The sequence below is a fragment of the Mirounga angustirostris genome, unplaced genomic scaffold (assembly GCF_029215605.1).
Source record: "Mirounga angustirostris isolate CCGP_5_RB_7025 unplaced genomic scaffold, mMirAng1.0.hap1 SCAF_17, whole genome shotgun sequence".
Classification (NCBI taxonomy): domain Eukaryota; kingdom Metazoa; phylum Chordata; class Mammalia; order Carnivora; family Phocidae; genus Mirounga; species Mirounga angustirostris.
In genome coordinates, this window is record NW_026991725.1 from 308656 (window position 1) to 327564 (window position 18909).

General features: G+C 53.7%; 1 protein-coding gene across 5 annotated transcripts; it reads left to right on the plus strand.

Moving 5' to 3' along the window:
• The first annotated feature begins 886 nt into the window (after positions 1-886).
• Positions 887-14672, plus strand: P2RX5 (purinergic receptor P2X 5). Of its 5 annotated transcripts, none has more exons than XM_045889667.3 (12): positions 901-1192; positions 5466-5616; positions 6273-6344; positions 6632-6707; positions 6794-6890; positions 7166-7246; positions 7571-7709; positions 8260-8396; positions 8859-8952; positions 9075-9140; positions 11474-11556; positions 13281-14672. In XM_045889667.3, exons 1-12 carry the CDS (start codon positions 1056-1058, stop codon positions 13348-13350), a joined length of 1203 nt encoding a protein of 400 aa, XP_045745623.1. In that variant the 5' UTR covers positions 901-1055; the 3' UTR covers positions 13351-14672. The 5 variants fall into 5 exon arrangements, 4 of the variants coding, with proteins under 4 accessions (XP_045745626.1, XP_045745624.1, XP_045745623.1 ...); XM_045889669.3 differs by having other exon boundaries at positions 905-1139; XM_045889670.3 differs by lacking the exon at positions 8859-8952 and having other exon boundaries at positions 887-1192; positions 8343-8396.
• Positions 14673-18909: the final 4237 nt, after the last annotated feature.

Consider the following 18909-nt stretch of genomic DNA (forward strand, 5'->3'; position numbering starts at 1 on the left):
AGAGAGAGGAGCAGGACCGCTTCTGGCCAGAAGGCCGGATGCAGAAACACACAGGGCCTGCCTCTCTGTGGTTGTCACAAATTCTAAAACTGATCTCAGAGATGCCCTCCTTCATCCCAGTGCCCACGCCCTCTCATTTAATTTCACCTGCTGTGAGGAGGGTGCAGTTTTAGCACCCTAGATTAGGCCCATCTCTTGCTTTGGGAACGTTTCGGACAGTTGGTTTGAACTCCCTCCAGGCATATTTTGTGCTTCTGCCTACATCTCTGCAGCCCCAGCCCATCTGTCTGTCCCAGATCTGGTACAGAGGTCTTCATGCTGTGGGCGCTGGGACCTGCTTGGCAACTGACTCCCTGGGAGCGTTTGGTTTTAAGCGAGCAGCAACTGTCCCTGTAGGGACAGCCACTGATTCACAGAGGACACAGGAGCCACGGATCAGGCAAGTCTTCGGTCTCTCTCAGCCTGTGTGGTGAGAAGCAGGGTCCCCCAGAGAGCAGGAAAAATCAAAGCCGGGGTGTTTGCCTACAAACGCTCTTTACCCTCTCTTCACTTCCTGTGTTGTAGGTCCCGCCTCCCCGGCCTCAGTTTCCCCATTTATTCAATCTATCCAATCCCCATCCCAGGACTGCTTTGGGAGTAGAAAAAGCGGGGTTGCTTGAAAAGCAGCCCTTCCTACTCTCATCCCCTCGCCCCTGCGCCTCCAGCGCCCCATTTCTGATTTCCGGCTGGGGGGCCTCACGTGCGGCCCTGCGCCTCAGGAATGCCCTCGTAGGCGTGTCCTCCGCAGGGGCGGAGGGAGAGGGAGAGGCGGCGGCCGGGTCGCGGCTGAGGCCCGGCGCCGCCACCCTCCGCCCCCGGCCCCCAGCGGCGGCTTCCGCTGCGTGGTCCGCAGCGGCCCGCGCCCCCGCGCGCTCCCCGCCCCGCGCGCCCGGCCCGGCGACCCTGCACCCTGCGCGTCGGAGCCGCGCCCCCGGGAGCCGCAGTGCTCAGTGGCCTGGCGCCGGCGGGGAGCGCGCGAGGGGCCGGCGGGGAGCGCGCGCAGGTGAGCCCGCGCCATGGGGCAGGCGGGCTGCAAGGGGCTCTCGCAGTCGCTGTTCGACTACAAGACCGAGAAGTATGTCATCGCCAAGAACAAGAAGGTGGGCCTGCTCTACCGGCTGCTGCAGGTCTCCATCCTGACCTACCTGGTGGTGTGAGTTCTCCGGGGGCTTTCGGGGAGTGGGCGGGGGCGGGGGGGAGGCTCTGGGCCGCGGCTGTGCCCTTCCGGGGCCCGGGAACTGGACGTGCGTTCCCTGTGCTTGGGAAGGGGCTCTTGGGCGTAGAGTGGGCAGGTCAGGGGGAGCCCTCTGGTTCCCCACCGGCTCTGCGGGTGCTGAGCTGCGGGCAGGGACTTCAGCTGTCCTTCATTCATGAGGCTCTCGGTGGGCTGCTCCTTCCTTCCGGCCGAGCTCTGAGTGTTAGGGCCATCGAGGGGGGCAAAGGTGCAGTGGGGCTGGGCTGCAGCTGTTGCCCTGGGAGCCTCCCTGGTCCGTTGGCCTGGTGCAGGCCCGGGCACTGAGTGGGTTATTTATAATCACCGAGCTCATGTGCCAAGCTCCTGGCTGGGGCAACTCGTCAGCCTGGCGTGTCTCAGCACTCCCTTCTGTCGACTCACCCCACCCCTGGCTGGCTTCTCTGGTGTCCAGCTAGGGGTCCTGCTCAGAGGCCCACTACCCCGCTCCCAGCTGGACTGTCTGCCTCCCCTTTTCCCCCTCCCACCCTCAGGGGAGGGGGTAGCTCCTTGGAGTTGCTCAACCAGGCACACTGTTCAGGCCCCTCCCCCCCCCCACGCCAAAGAAGGAAGGGACAGGTGGAAGGAGGAAATGACACCAGATGAGTAGGAGGCTAATGTGCCTCTTTTACTGCCTCAGTAAATGCTGTTGAGTCCCTCCTATTTCCTGACTGGGCCCCCTGACCTCACTGGGAGGCCAATGCCCATGGAGCTTCATCCCTAAGGCACCTGAATGCCTCCCACCCCAGGGCCTTTGTACATGTCAGTCCTCAGCCAGGTGCGCCTTTACTCCTCTACTTGGTTAAAGCCCACTTGTCCTTCAGACCCAGGTTCTTGAATAACTCCTCTGATACATTCTGTAGGGATCGTTTGCTTGTCTGCCTCCCGTCCAGGGGAGGGACACCATGAAGGCAGGCAGGGCCTGGCATCACCTAACTGCTTAGGAAGTATGTGTGACATGAATGAATGAATGCGCATTGTTCCTTGGGCATTTGCTGAATGTTTCTGTCCAGGCTGGGCCCAGTGTCCCTACTAAATGGCTGGTTGGCTCATTGTCACAGCCCTCTCAGGTTTCCTTGGGGACAGGAGAGTCTAGGGCCTAGGACATAGCAGGTCTGCCCCAGAGATGAAGAGAGTGGGCACATCTTGGTTGGCACCTGCTATACAAAGAACCCTTACTGGCATGCTGGGAGGTGCGGGGCACCCCCTGCCACTTCTGCATGACCTCAGGCAGGCAGCGTCCTGCCCTCTCCTGGACCCCGTTTTCCCAGCTTTCCCAAGGGGTTAACCTGGACGATCTCTAACCTTAACAGTAAACATCAACGATAGGCTGCTTAGAGCCTATTTTGAGTTCTTCCGTGGCCCAGCACTCACTGTGCTAAACAATTTACATGTGCTATCTCATTAAAAAAAAATTTTTGTGTGTCTTTCGACAAATTTTAGACTTACAGAAAAGTGACAGGAATAGTACAAACTTTTTAAAACGTCCTTCACCTAGATTCCCCAGATGTTAACATTTTACTACATTTGTGTTGTCCTTTCCCCTTTCTTTCTCCACATACACATCATGTGTGTGTATATGCAATTTTTTCTGTTTAAGGTAAGTTGCAGGGGCGCCCGGGTGCCTCAGCCGGTTGAGCATCTGGCTTTTTTTTTTTTAAAGATTTTATTTATTTATTTGACAGAGAGAGTTAGCAAGAGCAGGAACAGAAGCAGGGGGAGTGGGAGAGGGAGAGCAGGGAGCCCGATGCGGAGCTCGATCCCAGGACCCTGGGATCATGACCTGAGCCGAAGGCAGACGCTTAACGGCTGAGCCACCCAGGTGCCCCGAGCGTCTGGCTCTTGATTTCGGCTCAGGTCATGGTCTGCGGGTGTGAGATCTGATCATTGGGGAGTCTGCTTCTCTCTCTCTCCCTCTCCCTCTGCCCCCACTTGCACTCTCTCTCTGAAATAAACAAACAAATAAATAAATAACTCTTTTTTAAAAAAGAGTAAGTTGCAGACATTATGCCCCTTTACTACTAAAGACTTCAGTGCGTATTTCTTAAAACCAAGGAATTCTCGGGCACCTGGGTGGCTCAGATGGTTGGGCGTCTGCCTTCGGCTCGGGTCATGGTCTCAGGGTCCTGGGATCGAGTTCCGCGTCTGGGAGCCTGCTTCTCCCTCTGCCTCTCTCTCTCTCTGTCTCTCATGACATAAATAAAATCTTAAAAAAAAAACAAAACAAAAAACCAAGGAATTCTCTTATTTAACCAAGTACAGCTATGAAAAATAGGTAATTTACACTGAAACAATATTATTTTCTAACCTATGGACCTCTTGTAAATTGCTCTAATAATTACATTTAATAGCAAAAAATATATATATATCTGAAATCCTGCCTTGCATTCATTCATTCATTTTGTCTTCTTAGTCTCCTTTAACCTGGAATTGTACCTGAGACTCTTTGTATTTCCTGACACTGATGTTTTTTGAAAAGTACAGGATTTTTATTTTATTACAACTTTTTAATTGAAGTAAAATTCACCTAGCATGTAATTCACCATTTCAACTATTTAAAATTATACTATTCAGTAGTTTTTAGTACACTCATAATGTTGTACAACTATCACCACTGTCTTATTTCAGAACATTTCCATCACCCCAAAAAGAAACCCATATCTATTAGCAGTCAGTCGGAATTCTCCCCTACCCCCATCCCTTGGCAACCACTAATGTACTTTCTGTCTCTATAGATTTACCTCTTCTGGACATTTCATATAAATCAAATCATACAACATGTGGTCTTTTTTTTGGTCTGGCTTCTTCACTTAACATAATGTTTTCAAGGTTTATCCATGCTATAGCGTGAATCAGTACTTCATTGCATTTATGGCTGAATAATACTCACATTTTGTTTATCCATTCATCTGTTGACAGACATTTGGACTGTTTCTACCTTTTTTTTATTAAGATTTTATTTATTGATTTGAGAAAGAGAGATAGCATGAGCGAGGGAGAGGCAGAGGGAGAAGCAGGCTTCCCGCCGAGCAAGGAACCCAATGTGGGACTCGATCCCAGCACCCTGGGATCATGACCTGAGCTGAAGGCAGACGCTTAACCTACTGAGCCACCCAGGCGCCCCTGTTTCCTGCTTTTTGGCTGTCACGAATAACATTACTAAGAACATTCATTACAAGTGTTTGTGTGGTTATATGTTTTCAGTTCTCTTGGGTATATATTTTGGCAGGAAGTTGCTGGGTCAACTACCAAGCTGTTTCCCACAGCAGCTGCACCATTTTCCATTCCTATCAGCGAGTCCCAATTTCTCTGCATCCTCACCAGCACTTGTTATTTTCCTTTATATATTTTTTAATTACCGCCATCTTCTTCGGTGTGAAGTAGTATCTCATTGTGGTTCTGATTTTCATTTCCTTGATGCCTAACGACATTGAGCGTCTTTTCATGGGCTTATTGGCCATCTGTTTATCTTCTTTGGAGAAGATGTCTACTCAAATCCTTGGCCCATTTTTAAATTGGGTTATTTGTCTTTTTCATTGCTGAGTTGTAAGAGTTCTTTATATATTCTGGGTACTAGACCCTGACCATGTGATTTGCAAATATTTTCTCCCATTCTGTGCATTATTTTTTCACTTTCTTGATAGTGTCCTTTGATGCACAAAAGTTTTTATTTATTTTTTGTTTTTTATTTTTTTTGCACAAAAGTTTTTAATTTTGATGAAGTTCCACTTACCTGTTTTTTCTTTTATTGTGTGTGTTTGGGGTGTCAAAGAATGTAGGATTTGTACTCCTATTTTGTAGAATGCCCCTTAGTTTGGATTTGTCTGCAGTCTGTCCGTGAATAGTTTCAGGTTATGTACCGTCTGCTTTAACTGTCCTCACACCCCTGGGGGGAGGCACTGTTACCCTGTGTTAACTCCCAGAGTTCATTGCCTCTCCCGAGGTCACATCCCCAGTGCATGCACGAGCAGGTTTTGGCCCAGCCTGGGCCATTTTCAGGGCCTCCGCCCCTGAGAGTAGCTGTCTCCCTGTTCTGGGATTGTTTGTCACCTCTGCTGCTTGCAGAACCCGGTTTTAGGCAGCAGTGGAGTCGTGACCCCTGCCCAGGAGCTGGTGGGAAAGGTGAAGCCCCTGGGGAACATTCCCTGAGGACAGCAATGAGGCTGATGCGCACCTGCCGACCTTTTCCCCGCAGCTGGGTGTTCCTGGTGAAGAAGGGTTACCAAGACACTGACACCTCCCTGCAGAGCAGCATTGTCACCAAAGTCAAGGGTGTGATCTTCACCAACACATCGGAGCTCGGGGAGCGGCTCTGGGATGTTGCTGACTATGTCATCCCACCCCAGGTCTGAGAGGGCCCGGGCTAGCAGGGCCTGGCTTGGCGGGGCGGGGGGGGGGGGGGTCACATAGGAAGGTGCTCAGGTACCTAGGGACTCCCTTGGCCCAGGACAGCTGCCAGAGTTTGCAGATGGAGACCCTGCCCGGAGCCTTCCCTCCACACCGACCCCCTGCTCTCCTTGACTGTGCCTATGAGACCAGTCCCTTCCCAATAAACCCCGAGCCTGTAGAAACCAAATGGGGCCCCAAGAACGTTCAGGTCAGTGTGAGTCAGGTGGCCTGGCACAGAGCACTGCTTCCTTGTGTTAGCTGCTGGCTGCGCTTGGGAATGGCTCCCTGGCCTGCTCACAACTGGCCTGGGCCAGGGCCCGGGCCACCCTGTCCGGGCCTCTTCTCCCAGATCTGGGCTTGGATCCCGGGGACTGAGGTCAGAATAGGAATTCGTGGAGGGAGCAGTTTGGGATTGTGGGCCTGAAAGGGACCTCTCAAAGGATGTCTGCTCAGAGACTTCAAAGTCAGTGGGCAGATGGGTAGGATCCACTGATTTTGTGGCCCCGTTGTCCTCAACACCCACGCAGAGACCCAACCCCTGCCAGGAAGCGCTGGGAAGGAGGGTCTCCAAGAGGGCAGGAGGATGTCCCTCAACTCCTCTCTGGCTCCTCAGGGAGAGAACGTCTTCTTCGTAGTCACCAACTTGATCGTGACCGCCAACCAGCGGCAGGAAACCTGCGCTGAGGTTTGATGTGGTGCAGAAAGCGGGGGAGGGGGTGGGAGAGCCTCCAGCAGTTGTTGGGTTCTACCCTTCTCCTGAAGCAGGGGTTTCTACCCCCTCCAAGTGCCCCAGGGGATATGTGTACCAGAGCACGCACCTGCAGTGTTTGGGGGAGAGAAGCAGGTTCTCAAAGGGTGTGTGGCCCCACTCAGGGGAGGAACCCCTGTCCTAATTCCTGGGGTGGGACCTGGTTCTGAACTGGGGCCCCTGCAGGGAAGTGCCCCCCCGCAGGTGCCCTTTCTTTCTGACAGAGCGAAAGCATTCCGGATGCCTGGTGCTACACAGACGGTGACTGTCCCCCTGGGGAGCCTGTTGTGGCTGGAAATGGTGAGGCCTGGAATGGCCAGGGCTGGGAGCACAGTGGGGGATGGAGCCAGGAGGCTTCTAGCATCATCTCCGCCCCAATCCTACAGGAGTGAAGACTGGCCGTTGCGTGCGGGTGGGCAGCATGCAGAGGGGCACCTGTGAGGTGTTCGCCTGGTGCCCCGTGGAGACAAAGCCCAGACCAGTGTGAGTGGCTCCGGCCTTGGGACCCAGAAGAGCTACCTGGGCAGTGAGTGGGTCTCAGCCTGATGGTGGAGACACCTCTACCCTGAGATCCTCTTTCCGAGGACAGCCTACCAAGCCCTAGGACCACCGCAACATGAGCAGATGAATGGTTCTTGGCCAAGGCTCCAGGGGCTGCAGGGAGCGGGCTGGCCCCAGCCCTGCCACAGGCCTGGGGGGATGTACAGAGGGAGCAGGGGCAGGGCCTCCTGGACAGGCTGTCCTGGCTTCGTTTTCAGGAAGCCACTGCTGGGCAAGGCTGAAAACTTCACCGTTTACATAAAGAACTTCATTCGTTTCCCCAAATTCAACTTCTCCAAGTACGTGGGACTTGGTGCCTGGGGATCTGCATCCTTGTCACTGTGCGTGGGCCCGTGTGCATGGTGTGGAGGTGTATGTGAATGAACCACCAGGTGACGCTGGAGCACCCCTTCCCCTTGCTGTGGGAGTGGGGTTCTGTCCTTGAATGCGATAGGTTAGTGGGGTGTGCTGAGGGGGGAGTAGTCAGGACTTGAGTCGAGGCTAAAGTCAGGGACTCAGCCTGGGCCAGGTACAGGCCCAGCGACTCCTGGGCCAGGCTGTCTCTGGCCTGGGAACAGCAAGTCTCAGCTTCATTTCACTGTCTGTTCGTGGCCTCCATCCAGGACCAATGTGCTGGACACCAATGACAGAGCTTTCCTGAAGTCCTGTCAGTTTGGCCCCAAGAACCCCTACTGCCCCATCTTCCGACTGGGGTCTGTGGTCAGCTGGACGGGGAGCAACTTCCAGGAGATAGCTGTGCAGGTGAGTGGCGTGCACTCAGGGCGCCGTGCCCGGGGGCCCGGGGGCCTAAGAGCTCTGGGTCTGGGCTCTGTCACCAAGAGGATGGTGAGTAGGGGGGACCTGTGGGGTGGGATGGACAAAGTCCCCTGCCCCAGGGACTCACTGTCTTCAGAATTAGCTATGACACACAGTCTGTGGGAGGCACGCTGAGCACCTGCTGTTGGCTCTCAGTCCTCGGGGCATCCGTTGAAACAGAGCCAGAGGGAACCCCATTGGCATATCCTGGCTCTCGTGTGAGGTGCCCATCCCTTTGTAGGTGCTCGCTCATGGAAGCATGAAACAGGAGGGTTCTGGGGTTGGGCGCTCTTGGTGATGTGCTTTCCTCAGCCACACCAAAGGTGGGGCTAGGACCCTGGAACTTCCACCTTCTTACTGGAAGGATGCTCCAGGGGGGCTGACCCTTGGCCTGAGTACTTTTCTCATCTTGTCCAGCTCCCTGTGAGGAGCTGGTCTGTGCCTTCTGTCCACTCCACAAAGTTCTGTGCACTGATTCTTGTCTCTTCTTCATCAGGGTGGTGTGATAGGAATTCAGATTGAATGGGATTGTGATCTTGATAAAGCTCCTTCTGAGTGCAACCCTCACTATTCTTTTAGCCGTCTGGACAACACGTTTTCAGAAAACTCAATCTCCTCTGGGTACAACTTCAGGTAAGTGGGGCTAGACTTGCTGTCTTGTTACCCTGTCCACATTTTGTCCTCTTCTGGGTGCCAGCACTCTGACACCCCTTATTGGGGTGGATAGTAGAGTGGGAGGTATAGGGAGAAAGAGCTGAGGAGAGGTGAGGGATGGCAGGGGGGAGCATCGCTGGGAGAGGAGAGAAGTTTTTGTCACCCTGTGGGCTCACCAGGAAGCTGAGGCTTGGCTTCTTAACCAGGTCACCTCCCTCAGTGCTTTGGTGGCCCTGGGTTGGCCCAGCATATAGTGGGAAAGCCCTTGCCTCTTAGGGAATGTCTGTAAGGATTTCAAAGATCTGGATGAATCTTTACAGTAGTGTTGGCAAGACGATCTATAACCTCCCCCAAGGCTGCTAAGAGCAGGGTCTTGGGGGGTGCTTATAAATCTCCAAAGCAGCCAAGTATGTGTTGCCAAGCAGGGAAGGTCTCCCCTAGGTTTGCCAAGTATTACCGAGACGCTGCTGGGGTGGAGTTCCGCACCCTGATGAAAGCCTATGGGATCCGCTTTGATGTGATGGTGAACGGCAAGGTGCGTGCGGCGTACGTCCCATCCTGAGGCTGGGCAGGCCCGGGGCGGGGCATGTTGAAGTCCCTGGAAGCCTGCTGTCCACCCGTCCCATGTTCACCCTGCTTTGTTTCTCTGTGCTACAGGCAGGGAAGTTCAGCCTCATCCCCACAGTCGTCAACATTGGCTCTGGGGTGGCGCTCATGGGTGCTGTGAGTACTGCCCCCCCCCCCACCTTTACCCCCTGAGCACTGGCCTGGGGGTGGGGGGGACCACTCGGGAGGTGCCGTCCTGATGCTGCAGAAAGAACAAGAGCGGGCGAGGTCGGTGGGATGCAGGTCAGGCTTTCTGGGACCTGACACCTGGCAGCAGCCCCCAGGTGGCAGTGACTGCCCGAGTTTCTGTTTCCAGAGCCAGAGAGCCATCTGCCTGGCGCTCTGGCGCTGGGGGCGGGGCTGGGCTTCTCTGGGATCCGGGGTCAGTCCCTGAACTTCCGAAGGCTCATCTATGCTGCTGCCGAAAAGAGACGGGACCCAGCTATCTGCAGGGCTTCTCAGCTGTCCCTGTTGACGTTTTGGGCCAGAGAGTTCTTTTTTGTGTGGGGCCCTCAGTGTCCTCTAGGATGTTTAACAACATGGCGCTGGGCACCTCTACTCACTAGATGCCTGCACTGCCTTCTTCCCCAACCAAAAACATCTCCAGAAATTGCCTCTCTCCTGGGGAGCAAAAACAAAGCAGGGTGAACATGGGATGGGTGGACAGCAGGCTTCCAGGGACTCCAACATGCCCCTCCCCGGGCCTGCCCAGGCTCAGGATGGGACGTACACCGCACACCCCCCCATTGAAAGGCACAGGGCTAACAGACGAGCGCAGGGAAGTCAGGCTGCAGGCCTCCCTCAGATCTGTCCCTTCAGCGGAGCCCAGGGGGCTCACCGGAGAGGAAGTACTTGCTGGAGGGTAGGCAAAGGTTTCCTCCAAATCTCTTGTCATGCCCCCTTGTTCTTCTGGAAGTTTTCTTAAAGACGTGGGAACTGTCAGTGGCTCGTGCCCCTCCCGGCAAGCTCCTTGCCAGCGTTTCCGGCAGCCTCGTCCTCTCTGCCCTGTTGGAGGCTTCTGGCAGGACCTGGGGTGGACTTTTTATGAAGACCAGGGGGACAGGATGCAACAAGGCCATATTCTCCTGAGAGGTGGTGCATGAAAGTGAGCCCCAAATGAGTCCTCTTTACCGCAAACCAGCATTGTTAGGGAGCCCTGCATGTGTGCTTCTGTGACTTTCTTAGAGCTGGGCCTCTGTCAGTCATTACTTCCTCATGCTGTGGGTAAGTCAGACACAAGGGCCTGGGGTCCATACCTGTAAAATAAAGAAAACAGGGAAAGTGGTGCGGATGCTGGTTGGGTGGAGGAATGTTCTCTGTGCAACAGGGAAGTGATAAGTAACATTTGGGCACCTCGGTGGGGAGCAGGGGGAGAACCGTGAAGTACCCAGAGTCAGAGGCCCGGGTTCACCTATGAGCCTGTCCCTCAGCCCCAAACTCCCTTACCCACTCCTCAGCCCTGCAGGACACACCCCTCCCCGCGGGGCTGTGGGCGGAGGGGCCCTCTGTGATTTGCCCCATGAACTCTGGTCCGAGGCTCCTGTGAACGGCTGTTGGTGGGTCCCAGCTGGGTCTATCTTTCCTTGACCACCCCTGTCGGCCTTGTTCTTTAGGTCCCCTCCAACCCATCTCTCAAAGTGACTACGGGACCAACCCACCTTTCTAAAATACGTCCTGCCCCTATGCAAGGCCCTTCCGTGTCTTCCCCTAAGGGCTTAGGACGGAGGCCTCAAAGGCATTGTAAGAAAATTGACCCAGCTGGTCCCCATCCCACCTCTCCGGAAGTGTCTCTCACTTTTGCAACGCAGGCCCTGTGGAATGTCCTTTGCTACCTGGGCAGTGCCCTTCCTGGGCTTTCTGGCTTTTTCTTTTCTTTTCTTTTCTTTTCTTTCTTTCCTTTTCTTTTGTCTTTTCTTTTCCTTTCCTTTTTTTGTGTATAAATTCCATTCAACCCTCAAGACTCAGCCCAGATATCCATCCCCAGGCTGAGTAAAGTCCTGTCTTCTCTCTGCTTCCTTGCTCCTGTCCGCATCATAGGATATGTCACTGTCATAATTTACATGCTTGTCTCCTGCACCAGAGGGACAGTCCCCACAGGGTCTCATTGTCTTAATCCTCCTGCACCCCATGCAGTGCGTGGCACATGGTGAGTGCTCAGCAGACATTCACTGAAGACACGATTGAGGGGGGTCAGGGTAGTGCAGGGGATGCTTGGCCTGATAGAGCAGATGGGCCCCAGGCTAACTTTGGCTCTACCGTGAACCAGCTTTGTGGCCTTTGACAAAGGTGCCTCCTGCTGAGCCCAGTTTCCTCACCTGTTAATTGGGGGACAATGATGCCCTTAGGGGTTGGTGCAAGATCAGATGGGGGGATGTCCTGTGTGTCAAGTGGCAGGCCGCTTTCTGGAAGTCTAGGATTCTGAGTCAGGAACCCCAACTCTTTTGCTGCAGGGGGCTTTCTTCTGTGACCTGATACTTATCTACTTCATCAAGAAGAGCCACTTTTACCGAGACAAGAAGTATGAGGAAGTGAGGTCAGTGATGCTTCCTCCCCAGCAGTGTGAGGGGACCCTTGAGGAGCCCCCTTGACCAGCCTTCCCATTCTCGGCCGAGAAACTTTACCCTGGTTGGATGGTGGTGCTTGGGGTGTGGAGGGAGGCAGGGCTGCACCGTTGGGAGCCCCCCTAGAAGGGCGGCGGAAGGTGGGATGTTTGGAGAACCTGCTTTACAGAACTGGATCCTGCCCCACAGCAGCCGCAGAAAATAAGGCCTGCCTAGGACGGGCAGGAGACTTGGTGTCCCAGCCTGACTCTGCCACTGTCTGCCATGTGACTTCACACAAGTCCCCCCAGGCTTCCTTGGGCCTCAGTTTCCCTCTCTGTGAGCCTTTGAGCACTTAAATTTTAGGATTCTTGGACACGGTAGTCCTGGTGGACTGGGGTTAAGGGACGCTGGAGTGGTAAGGGAAGAAAAAGACAGATTTCTTGTTTTTTACTGCGGGGGTCTATTTCCAGGCTCTTTTGGGCCCTGAGCTTGGTGGTGTGTTATGTGCGTATTCATAGCGGCAGAACACAGTGTAAGTGGGAAATCCTGAGGTCTGCGGGCAGATTGGAAGGGGAAAGAGGCTCTGGCCCAGCTGTTCTGGAGGGGCTGGGATCAGAAGGGGGATTGCAGATGGTGGGCTCCGGATGGGCACCTGGGCACTCCCTTGTGCCCACCACAACGCATCATTCCCCGGACTGAACCGGCCCTGAGGCAGGCTGAGCCTTTAACCCTGACCCTGACGGAGCCCTCATTGCTCCCTCATGGCTGGAGGGAGAGGGGTGCCCCCCCTTGCCTCCGCTGGGCCCTGCAGGCCAGGGTTACCTGGGTCCTGTCCTGCCCAGAATCCTCCGGGTTCTCCCGGGGCTTGCAGAGCCCTCGCAGCAGGGCGGGACCCCAGAGGCAGAGGAGGCCGGGCAGCCTGAGGCGCATCTCGGAGGCGGCTGCCGGAAGGGGAAAGGCTGTGTAGGCCAGCAGCGCCTCCAGCCCCCCAGGTGGACCCTGGGATGAGCCTTGCAGAGATGGCGTGGGCCTCTCCTCTCCTGCCTGCCTCCTGCCTGGCTACGAGGCAGGACGTCCAGGACCCAGGAGAGCCCACCCACGCTGGACCGTGTGGAGAGGAGGCACTTTAGCCTGGTATTCCCTCCATGCCCCCAAGTGACCACAAGGCCGCGCGCTTACTGTGCGCTCGGGCACCACCATTCCCCCAGGCTTACTCTGCTGCCACTTCTCCGAGCTCTTTGTATGTATGAACTCGTTCCGGCCACTTACTGGGGGGCACACTAACCGTCCCTCTTCTAACGAAGAAACAGAGGCAAGGAAGGTTAAGTAACTTGCTCAAGTCACAGCTAATACGTGGCAGAGCTGGGATTTGAACATAGGCAGTAAGTCTCTGGGATCCAGTTCTCCATCAGGCTCTTCTGCCTCATCAAGCCCCCCATTCTGCTGCCCCCTCATCAGATGCTTTCCTTGCCTGTTGCTGTGGGGGCTCTCGGTGCCCTCCGGGCGCCACCACAGTGGCAGCTGCTCACTATGGCCCCAGAGACCCCAACCCAAGCATCCGCATGCGGCTGGGCTGTGGCCGGGGGGCTCCGCCGGGCGGCCCCTCTCTGGGTGCGCTGCGGGTGGGCTCTGCCTTTAGGGCGGCCTTCCCTGTTCTCAGGGTTCCCAGTTGTCCTCTTTGTGCCCCCCCCGCCCCCCGCCCATCCACACACAGGTCTGGCCACCTGGGGAACGGAGAGGTGAATGTGGATCAGCTACAGAACCTGCAGACGGTGGACGCATAGCCAGAGGTGTCGGCTGAGAGCAGATCTGGTGAAGATGCTGGGGCCGAACCACCCGCAGCTCTGAACTGAGCAGTGTCGTGTGTTTGCCTGGGATCCTGCTGCGGGCTTTGTGCTGGGTGTGCTGTGTGTGTGGCTGTGGCGGGGCCAGGGGGCCCTCCTAGTGGCCGGCGTGGCTCCGAGCTGCAAGAGGAGGCCTTGGGGAGCCAAGTGGGGGAAGGCCGTGGGCCTGGGTGGTACTAGAGTGTTTTCATTTTTCTGAGAACCTGGTTCGTTCATTCATTCATTCGTTCATTCACACGATACACGTTATTTGCTGTGGGCTGTGCCCCATCCAAGAGATGCTTAAATGAGACGCTGACTTGGCCCTCGGGGGCCGGGGCGGGGAGAGCACACGTGTAATTCCCTCCGGAGCTGGCAGAAATCACAGCCAGCCTCAGCCGGCCTGGCCTTCCTCCAGCCTCTAGCTCAGACTTCCACAATCCCTGTTGAGACCCCTGGGTCTTCAGAGAAAGACTTTGGCCAACATCCACAGGGACATCTGGCCTTGCCCTCAGGAATAAAAAAGGTGGCCCAGGAGGCCACGAGGAAAGGACTGGACGTGTGAGGAGGCAGCTGGCCCTTGTGGGGAGATGCAGCCTCGAGGGCTCCCAGCTAAGGTGGGGAAGGGGAGGCAGGGAGACCTCTGCTCCAGTCTGCCAGCCCAGTCTCAGGAGGCCTCGGCATAGCGTCTCACCCAAACGGGAGATCGTGTGCCTCTGTCTGTCTCTCCCAGTTCTGTGCAGCTGGGTGACCCTGCCTGGCCCCCCTCCCTTTCTCCTCAAAGGCTGGGTCTGAAGGGCTGGTGACTACACTAGGTGGCGCTCACGTGGCAGGTGGAAGCAGTTGTTACTAGGGAGGCCCTCGCTCCTCACCCCTCACCCCAGCCTCTCCTTCTTCGCCCCACTCCATCCCGCCCCAACCCTGCAGAACGGTGCTGCTTCCCCCCTACTGGCTGTAGAGACTCTCTTCAAGTGTGGCCCAGCGGCCTCCCTGGGAGCGTGTTGGAAATGGCAGTCGAGGGCCCCTCCCTTGTCCTCCATCAGAACCTGTGTTTCAAGAAGATTCCTAGGTGATCCGTGTGAACATTGCTGCTTGAGAGCACGGGTTAAGGAGATCTGCCAAGCCTGGTTCCCAGGGAGGAGAAGGCCTGCTATGACAGGTGATGCCAATGTCTAGGTCAGACTTACACACAGTGTACTTTGAGAGCAAGAGGATTCCCCACCCCCACCCCCAGGAAAGTGGCAAGCTCGGTGTATTTAAATTAAAATATTTTGACTAGATAATACTTCTATGATTCAAAAACTAAAAGGCACAAAAGATGACAGTGAAGAGCTCCCCTCCCACCCCTGTTCCCCGAGGCAGCCTGTGTTACCCATTTCGAGAGGCTCTCCTGTTTCGCTGAGCATCTACTTGGTTACTTGTGCCCTCACTCAGGAAATGAACTCTTCCTGATGCCTGCAACATCAGGCCAAGTGTCCTCTGTCAGAAAGGGACACGATGGAGGACACTTAAGTACTGGGCTGGGGAGTCGGCTAGCTCACTTCTCCCTCTCCCAGCGTCTGAGGAGTCCCTGTGTAAAGCCAAGAGGAGAGACCTAGAACTCATCACTCACTGCTGTCTGATTGCTCAGTAGCAAAGGCCCGGGTGCTGCCCCTGGCCCAGCAAGCCCGGTGCTTTGTCCGCACACCTACCCGGACGCTAGGGAGCATCCTCTTTGGAAGTGCGCTCTCTGGGCCTCCGCCAAGTCAGAAGGGTTTGGTTCTCTGCACACACAGGAGGCGGGAAGCATCCTTCCACTGGAGCCTTTAGAGAGGGTCAGAGGGCAAGCAAGAAGGCTGTGCCCCTGGGGCCAAGAAGCATAGTCCCCCAAACAGGAAGCTTGCTCCTTGTCAAGTAACCTGTCAACAAGCCCACTTGCTCTCTGAATGGAAAGTGAAAAATCCGGGTGATCCACTATGGTGTTCACTTCCTCACTAAGGCAAACCCTAGGGTTTGATAATCTAGCGTGGTACTTTCATGTTCGGGAGGAAGTAAAAAGGGCAGGCGCCTTGGCTGCTTAGGAGTCAGTCTGGTTTGTGTGAACCCGTTTTTGGAATTGCTTGGCAGCGGCCACGGAAATTGGGGAAAGTTATACTATTGGTCTTACCCTGGGATCAGAATGGCTCCCTACAGTACTCATTCAATCGGTAAATATTTATTGGGTAAGTATTGTCCGGTGCTGGACTAGATATGGGGACACAGCTGTGAGAAACACAGAAACTGTCCCTGTCCAAGTGTGTGCAGTCTCGGAGGAGGTGAACCTTAGTGGTCACACCTATGACCACAAACTGCATTTTCAGTAAGGGGTAGCCAGAGGTTTCCCCAAGGAAGTGACATGTAAGCTCAAACCTGAAAGCGGTCTAACTAGGCCATGGGGAAGCATTCCAGGTAAGGGAAGCACACGTGTAAAATGAACACCTTGACATGAGAAGGAGTAACTGAGGAACTGGATGGAGACAGTGTGACTGAATCTGATTTTATGAGGCTTTCCTTCCATCCACTGACTTTAATTTTAAGGGTTGCCATTCAGCTTCAGTGTCACAGAGGACTCAGCTTCCAGTCCAGCCAAGCTTTCCAGGTGGCTTCCCCTACACATCCTGGGTCCCGGCTCAGAAAAGCCAGTGACCCCAGTCCAGCTTCTGGATGGTGTTGCACACTGCCAGGTTCCTTGCTGTTGCACAGCCCCCCTCTTTTGTGTGTGTGTGTGCATAATCTCGGTGCATGAGTGGGAGGCTCCTGAATCTTACAGAAACTGGCTTTGAAATGGGAAGTGAAGTGGGAACCCGAGCCCCTCTTGGGAAGGCTCCTTCCCTTCAGGGCACCAGTTGCCTCCTCAGGAAGATGAGCATATCAGCCTCTCCAGAGCTCCTTTCCATGCTGACCTTACAGGATCACCTGAACCATCTATGCCTACCCTCAGGCCCTGCCTAAAGCCATCCACCTGGTATTTTCCTCATGATTAAGTCCATGCCTTGGGAGTGCCATGATGCTGGCCAATGGGATCTGTAAACTGGGTGCTACTATCCAGGGGACCAGCCATGAGAGAGCGAAGTGTCCTCACCAGGGCTGACCAGTCATGGCTGCCTTCTTGCCCCCACCACCTCATCAGTTCTTCTCAGTGCTGTAAAGGGGGAACAGGACTTCCTTCAGGTATCTGAGCACCCCAGCTAAGGACTACAGTGCTCTGCAGAGTCCCTAAATCACCCCACTTGGAATGGCATCTTGCATGTCTGAAAAAGGGCTCCACTTGATTACAATCCACCCGCCTAAGTGATGCAACTTTCCTCAGAGCATACTCTCCAGTGGACCCTAGAGTACTGTCTCTTCAAAAGGCACACCTTTCTCCTGGCTGTTTGTTTTCCCTTAGGCCAGTGCACAGAATTAAAGGAGGAAAGATGGCAGCCATTGTCTGGGACCTGCCCTATAAACGTATTCTGATATTTTTATTTGGTTATAAAACAATAAAAGGTTTTAACTTTAAATGTATCTTAATTCTTTTCCCCCCTTCATATCTTCTTGGTCACCCTGTGTTTTAGAGGAAAATGTAAGGAGAAAGTGAGACCAAAAGAGGCAGACACAGGAACAATCAGTGAGCAGTAGATTATGTTCCCTATTATCTTGCAAAGAAATTCAAATGGAAGTAAGGAAACTCTAAATGAGCAAACATTAAAAGGCTAGGAAGGCACCATAAAACTGGTACTTTTTCATTCAATGAGTGTTATCAGATAAAACTCTGGAAAGCATTTGGAATCAAGTTTTTACCTTGTTTTAGGAGTTTATTAAGTTCCCTCAAAATGATATAAAGTCTCTGCAATATTTTTTAAAATAGTGAACATTTCAAACAACCTTACTGCCTAGTGATAAGAGAAATGGTTAAGTAAATCAGCTCACTTATTCCGCACTACCCCCCCATCCAGTAGGACTGCCTCTTTACTCCACATCAGGAATGAACTTTCCCTTTCCATGGAGAGAAAAGCCCTGAGAGGACAGGGAGGTTGAGAAGGATGAGTATGCAAACCATGCTTGTGAGCCTCTTCAGTGGTGTCCTGAGAAAGGGTTTGGAGGTCACTGGGTGAGGGAGGCAAAACTGTGGCCTTACCTGTTTCTTCCCTTTGTGTGCAAGCATGTGGTCCAGAACCCCAAAGCCTTCAGGAGGTCTGAGTCCCAGATTCACCTCTGTTATTGGCCATGGGCCACATACTGTCTGTAAAAGGGGACTTGGATTCAAGCTCAGATCCTCTTCTGATCTGAAACATTCTTTTGAAAAAATCCAAATGTGATCACATCACTTCTGGCTAAAACTTCCAAAAGGCTTCCCCCAATTGCTCTAAGGATTAAGGCCAAAATCTCCACTATAGCCTTCCATGATCTGGTCCAACTACTGGTCCTGGCCTCTTCTCCAACTCTCCATATACAGGCCAAACTCCTTCCTACCCAGTGGTCCTCACACATGTGCTTTCTTGAAAGTAGCCCCTTCTTCATACTTGTTATTCAACTTTGAGGTCTCAAATGTAATTTCCTCAAAGAAGACTTTTTTTTTTTAAAGATTTATTTTGAGCGAGAGATCATGAGCACGCGCGCTAGGGAGGGGGGCAGAGAGAGGGAGAGAAGCAGACTCCCTGCTGAGCTCCTAGCCTGAGGCAGGCTCCATCCCAAGCCTGCCCCCCCCCCCCCCCCCCCGCCCACCCCAAGATCATGACCTGAGCCGAAATCCAGTCAGACACCTAACTGACTAGGTAATAGGTAATACTGGTCTTCCCAGTTAGACTACAAATTCCATGAGCAACATGTTCACTACTATGACTCTAATGCAGTATGTATTTCTCAAATGTATGTACTTTATTCTAAGATACCCTCTGACAAGCAGGGATCATGGGTTAGCACATAGACAGAAGCATTACACTACACTCTCAACAAGCCCAAAGTTTAGCTTAAATGTCTTCTATTTAATCTCCATTAGACATATTCTAGTAAAAAGCTTGAACGTATTTAAAACAGAAATGACAGCTAGCTGTAACTAGAGGAAATGGAACTGAAGTTCACACCTGAAAGCGGTGGTTACTGAGAGGGGCGGCTGGCATCTGAAAGAGCTATTAAAGACCTGTATTTCAAACTTGGCTCTCTTTCTAGCTGGGCCTCTTAGGGCACAGGTATATTTAACCTGAGCCTCAGACTCATCAATGAGGGATAATAATTATATCGACCCCATGAGGATACTGCTCGAATTAAATGAGGTAACGGGTGTAAAAGGTACAAGGCACAATGCCTGGCATATAGGAAACGCTTAATGTTAACTGTTACTAGTTCTTAGGATGTTAACAGTAAGTTCTCTTTACTTGGGTCCTCTCTGGATGGCCTCCGTGTAAATGCAAGGAAATTACAGAAGGCCAAGACCCAGCCCCAGCTCTCTAGGAGTCAAAATTTGGCGTCTTGCACCACGGCAGACATGGGGTATGAGCGAAGGTACGAAAATACTCCACG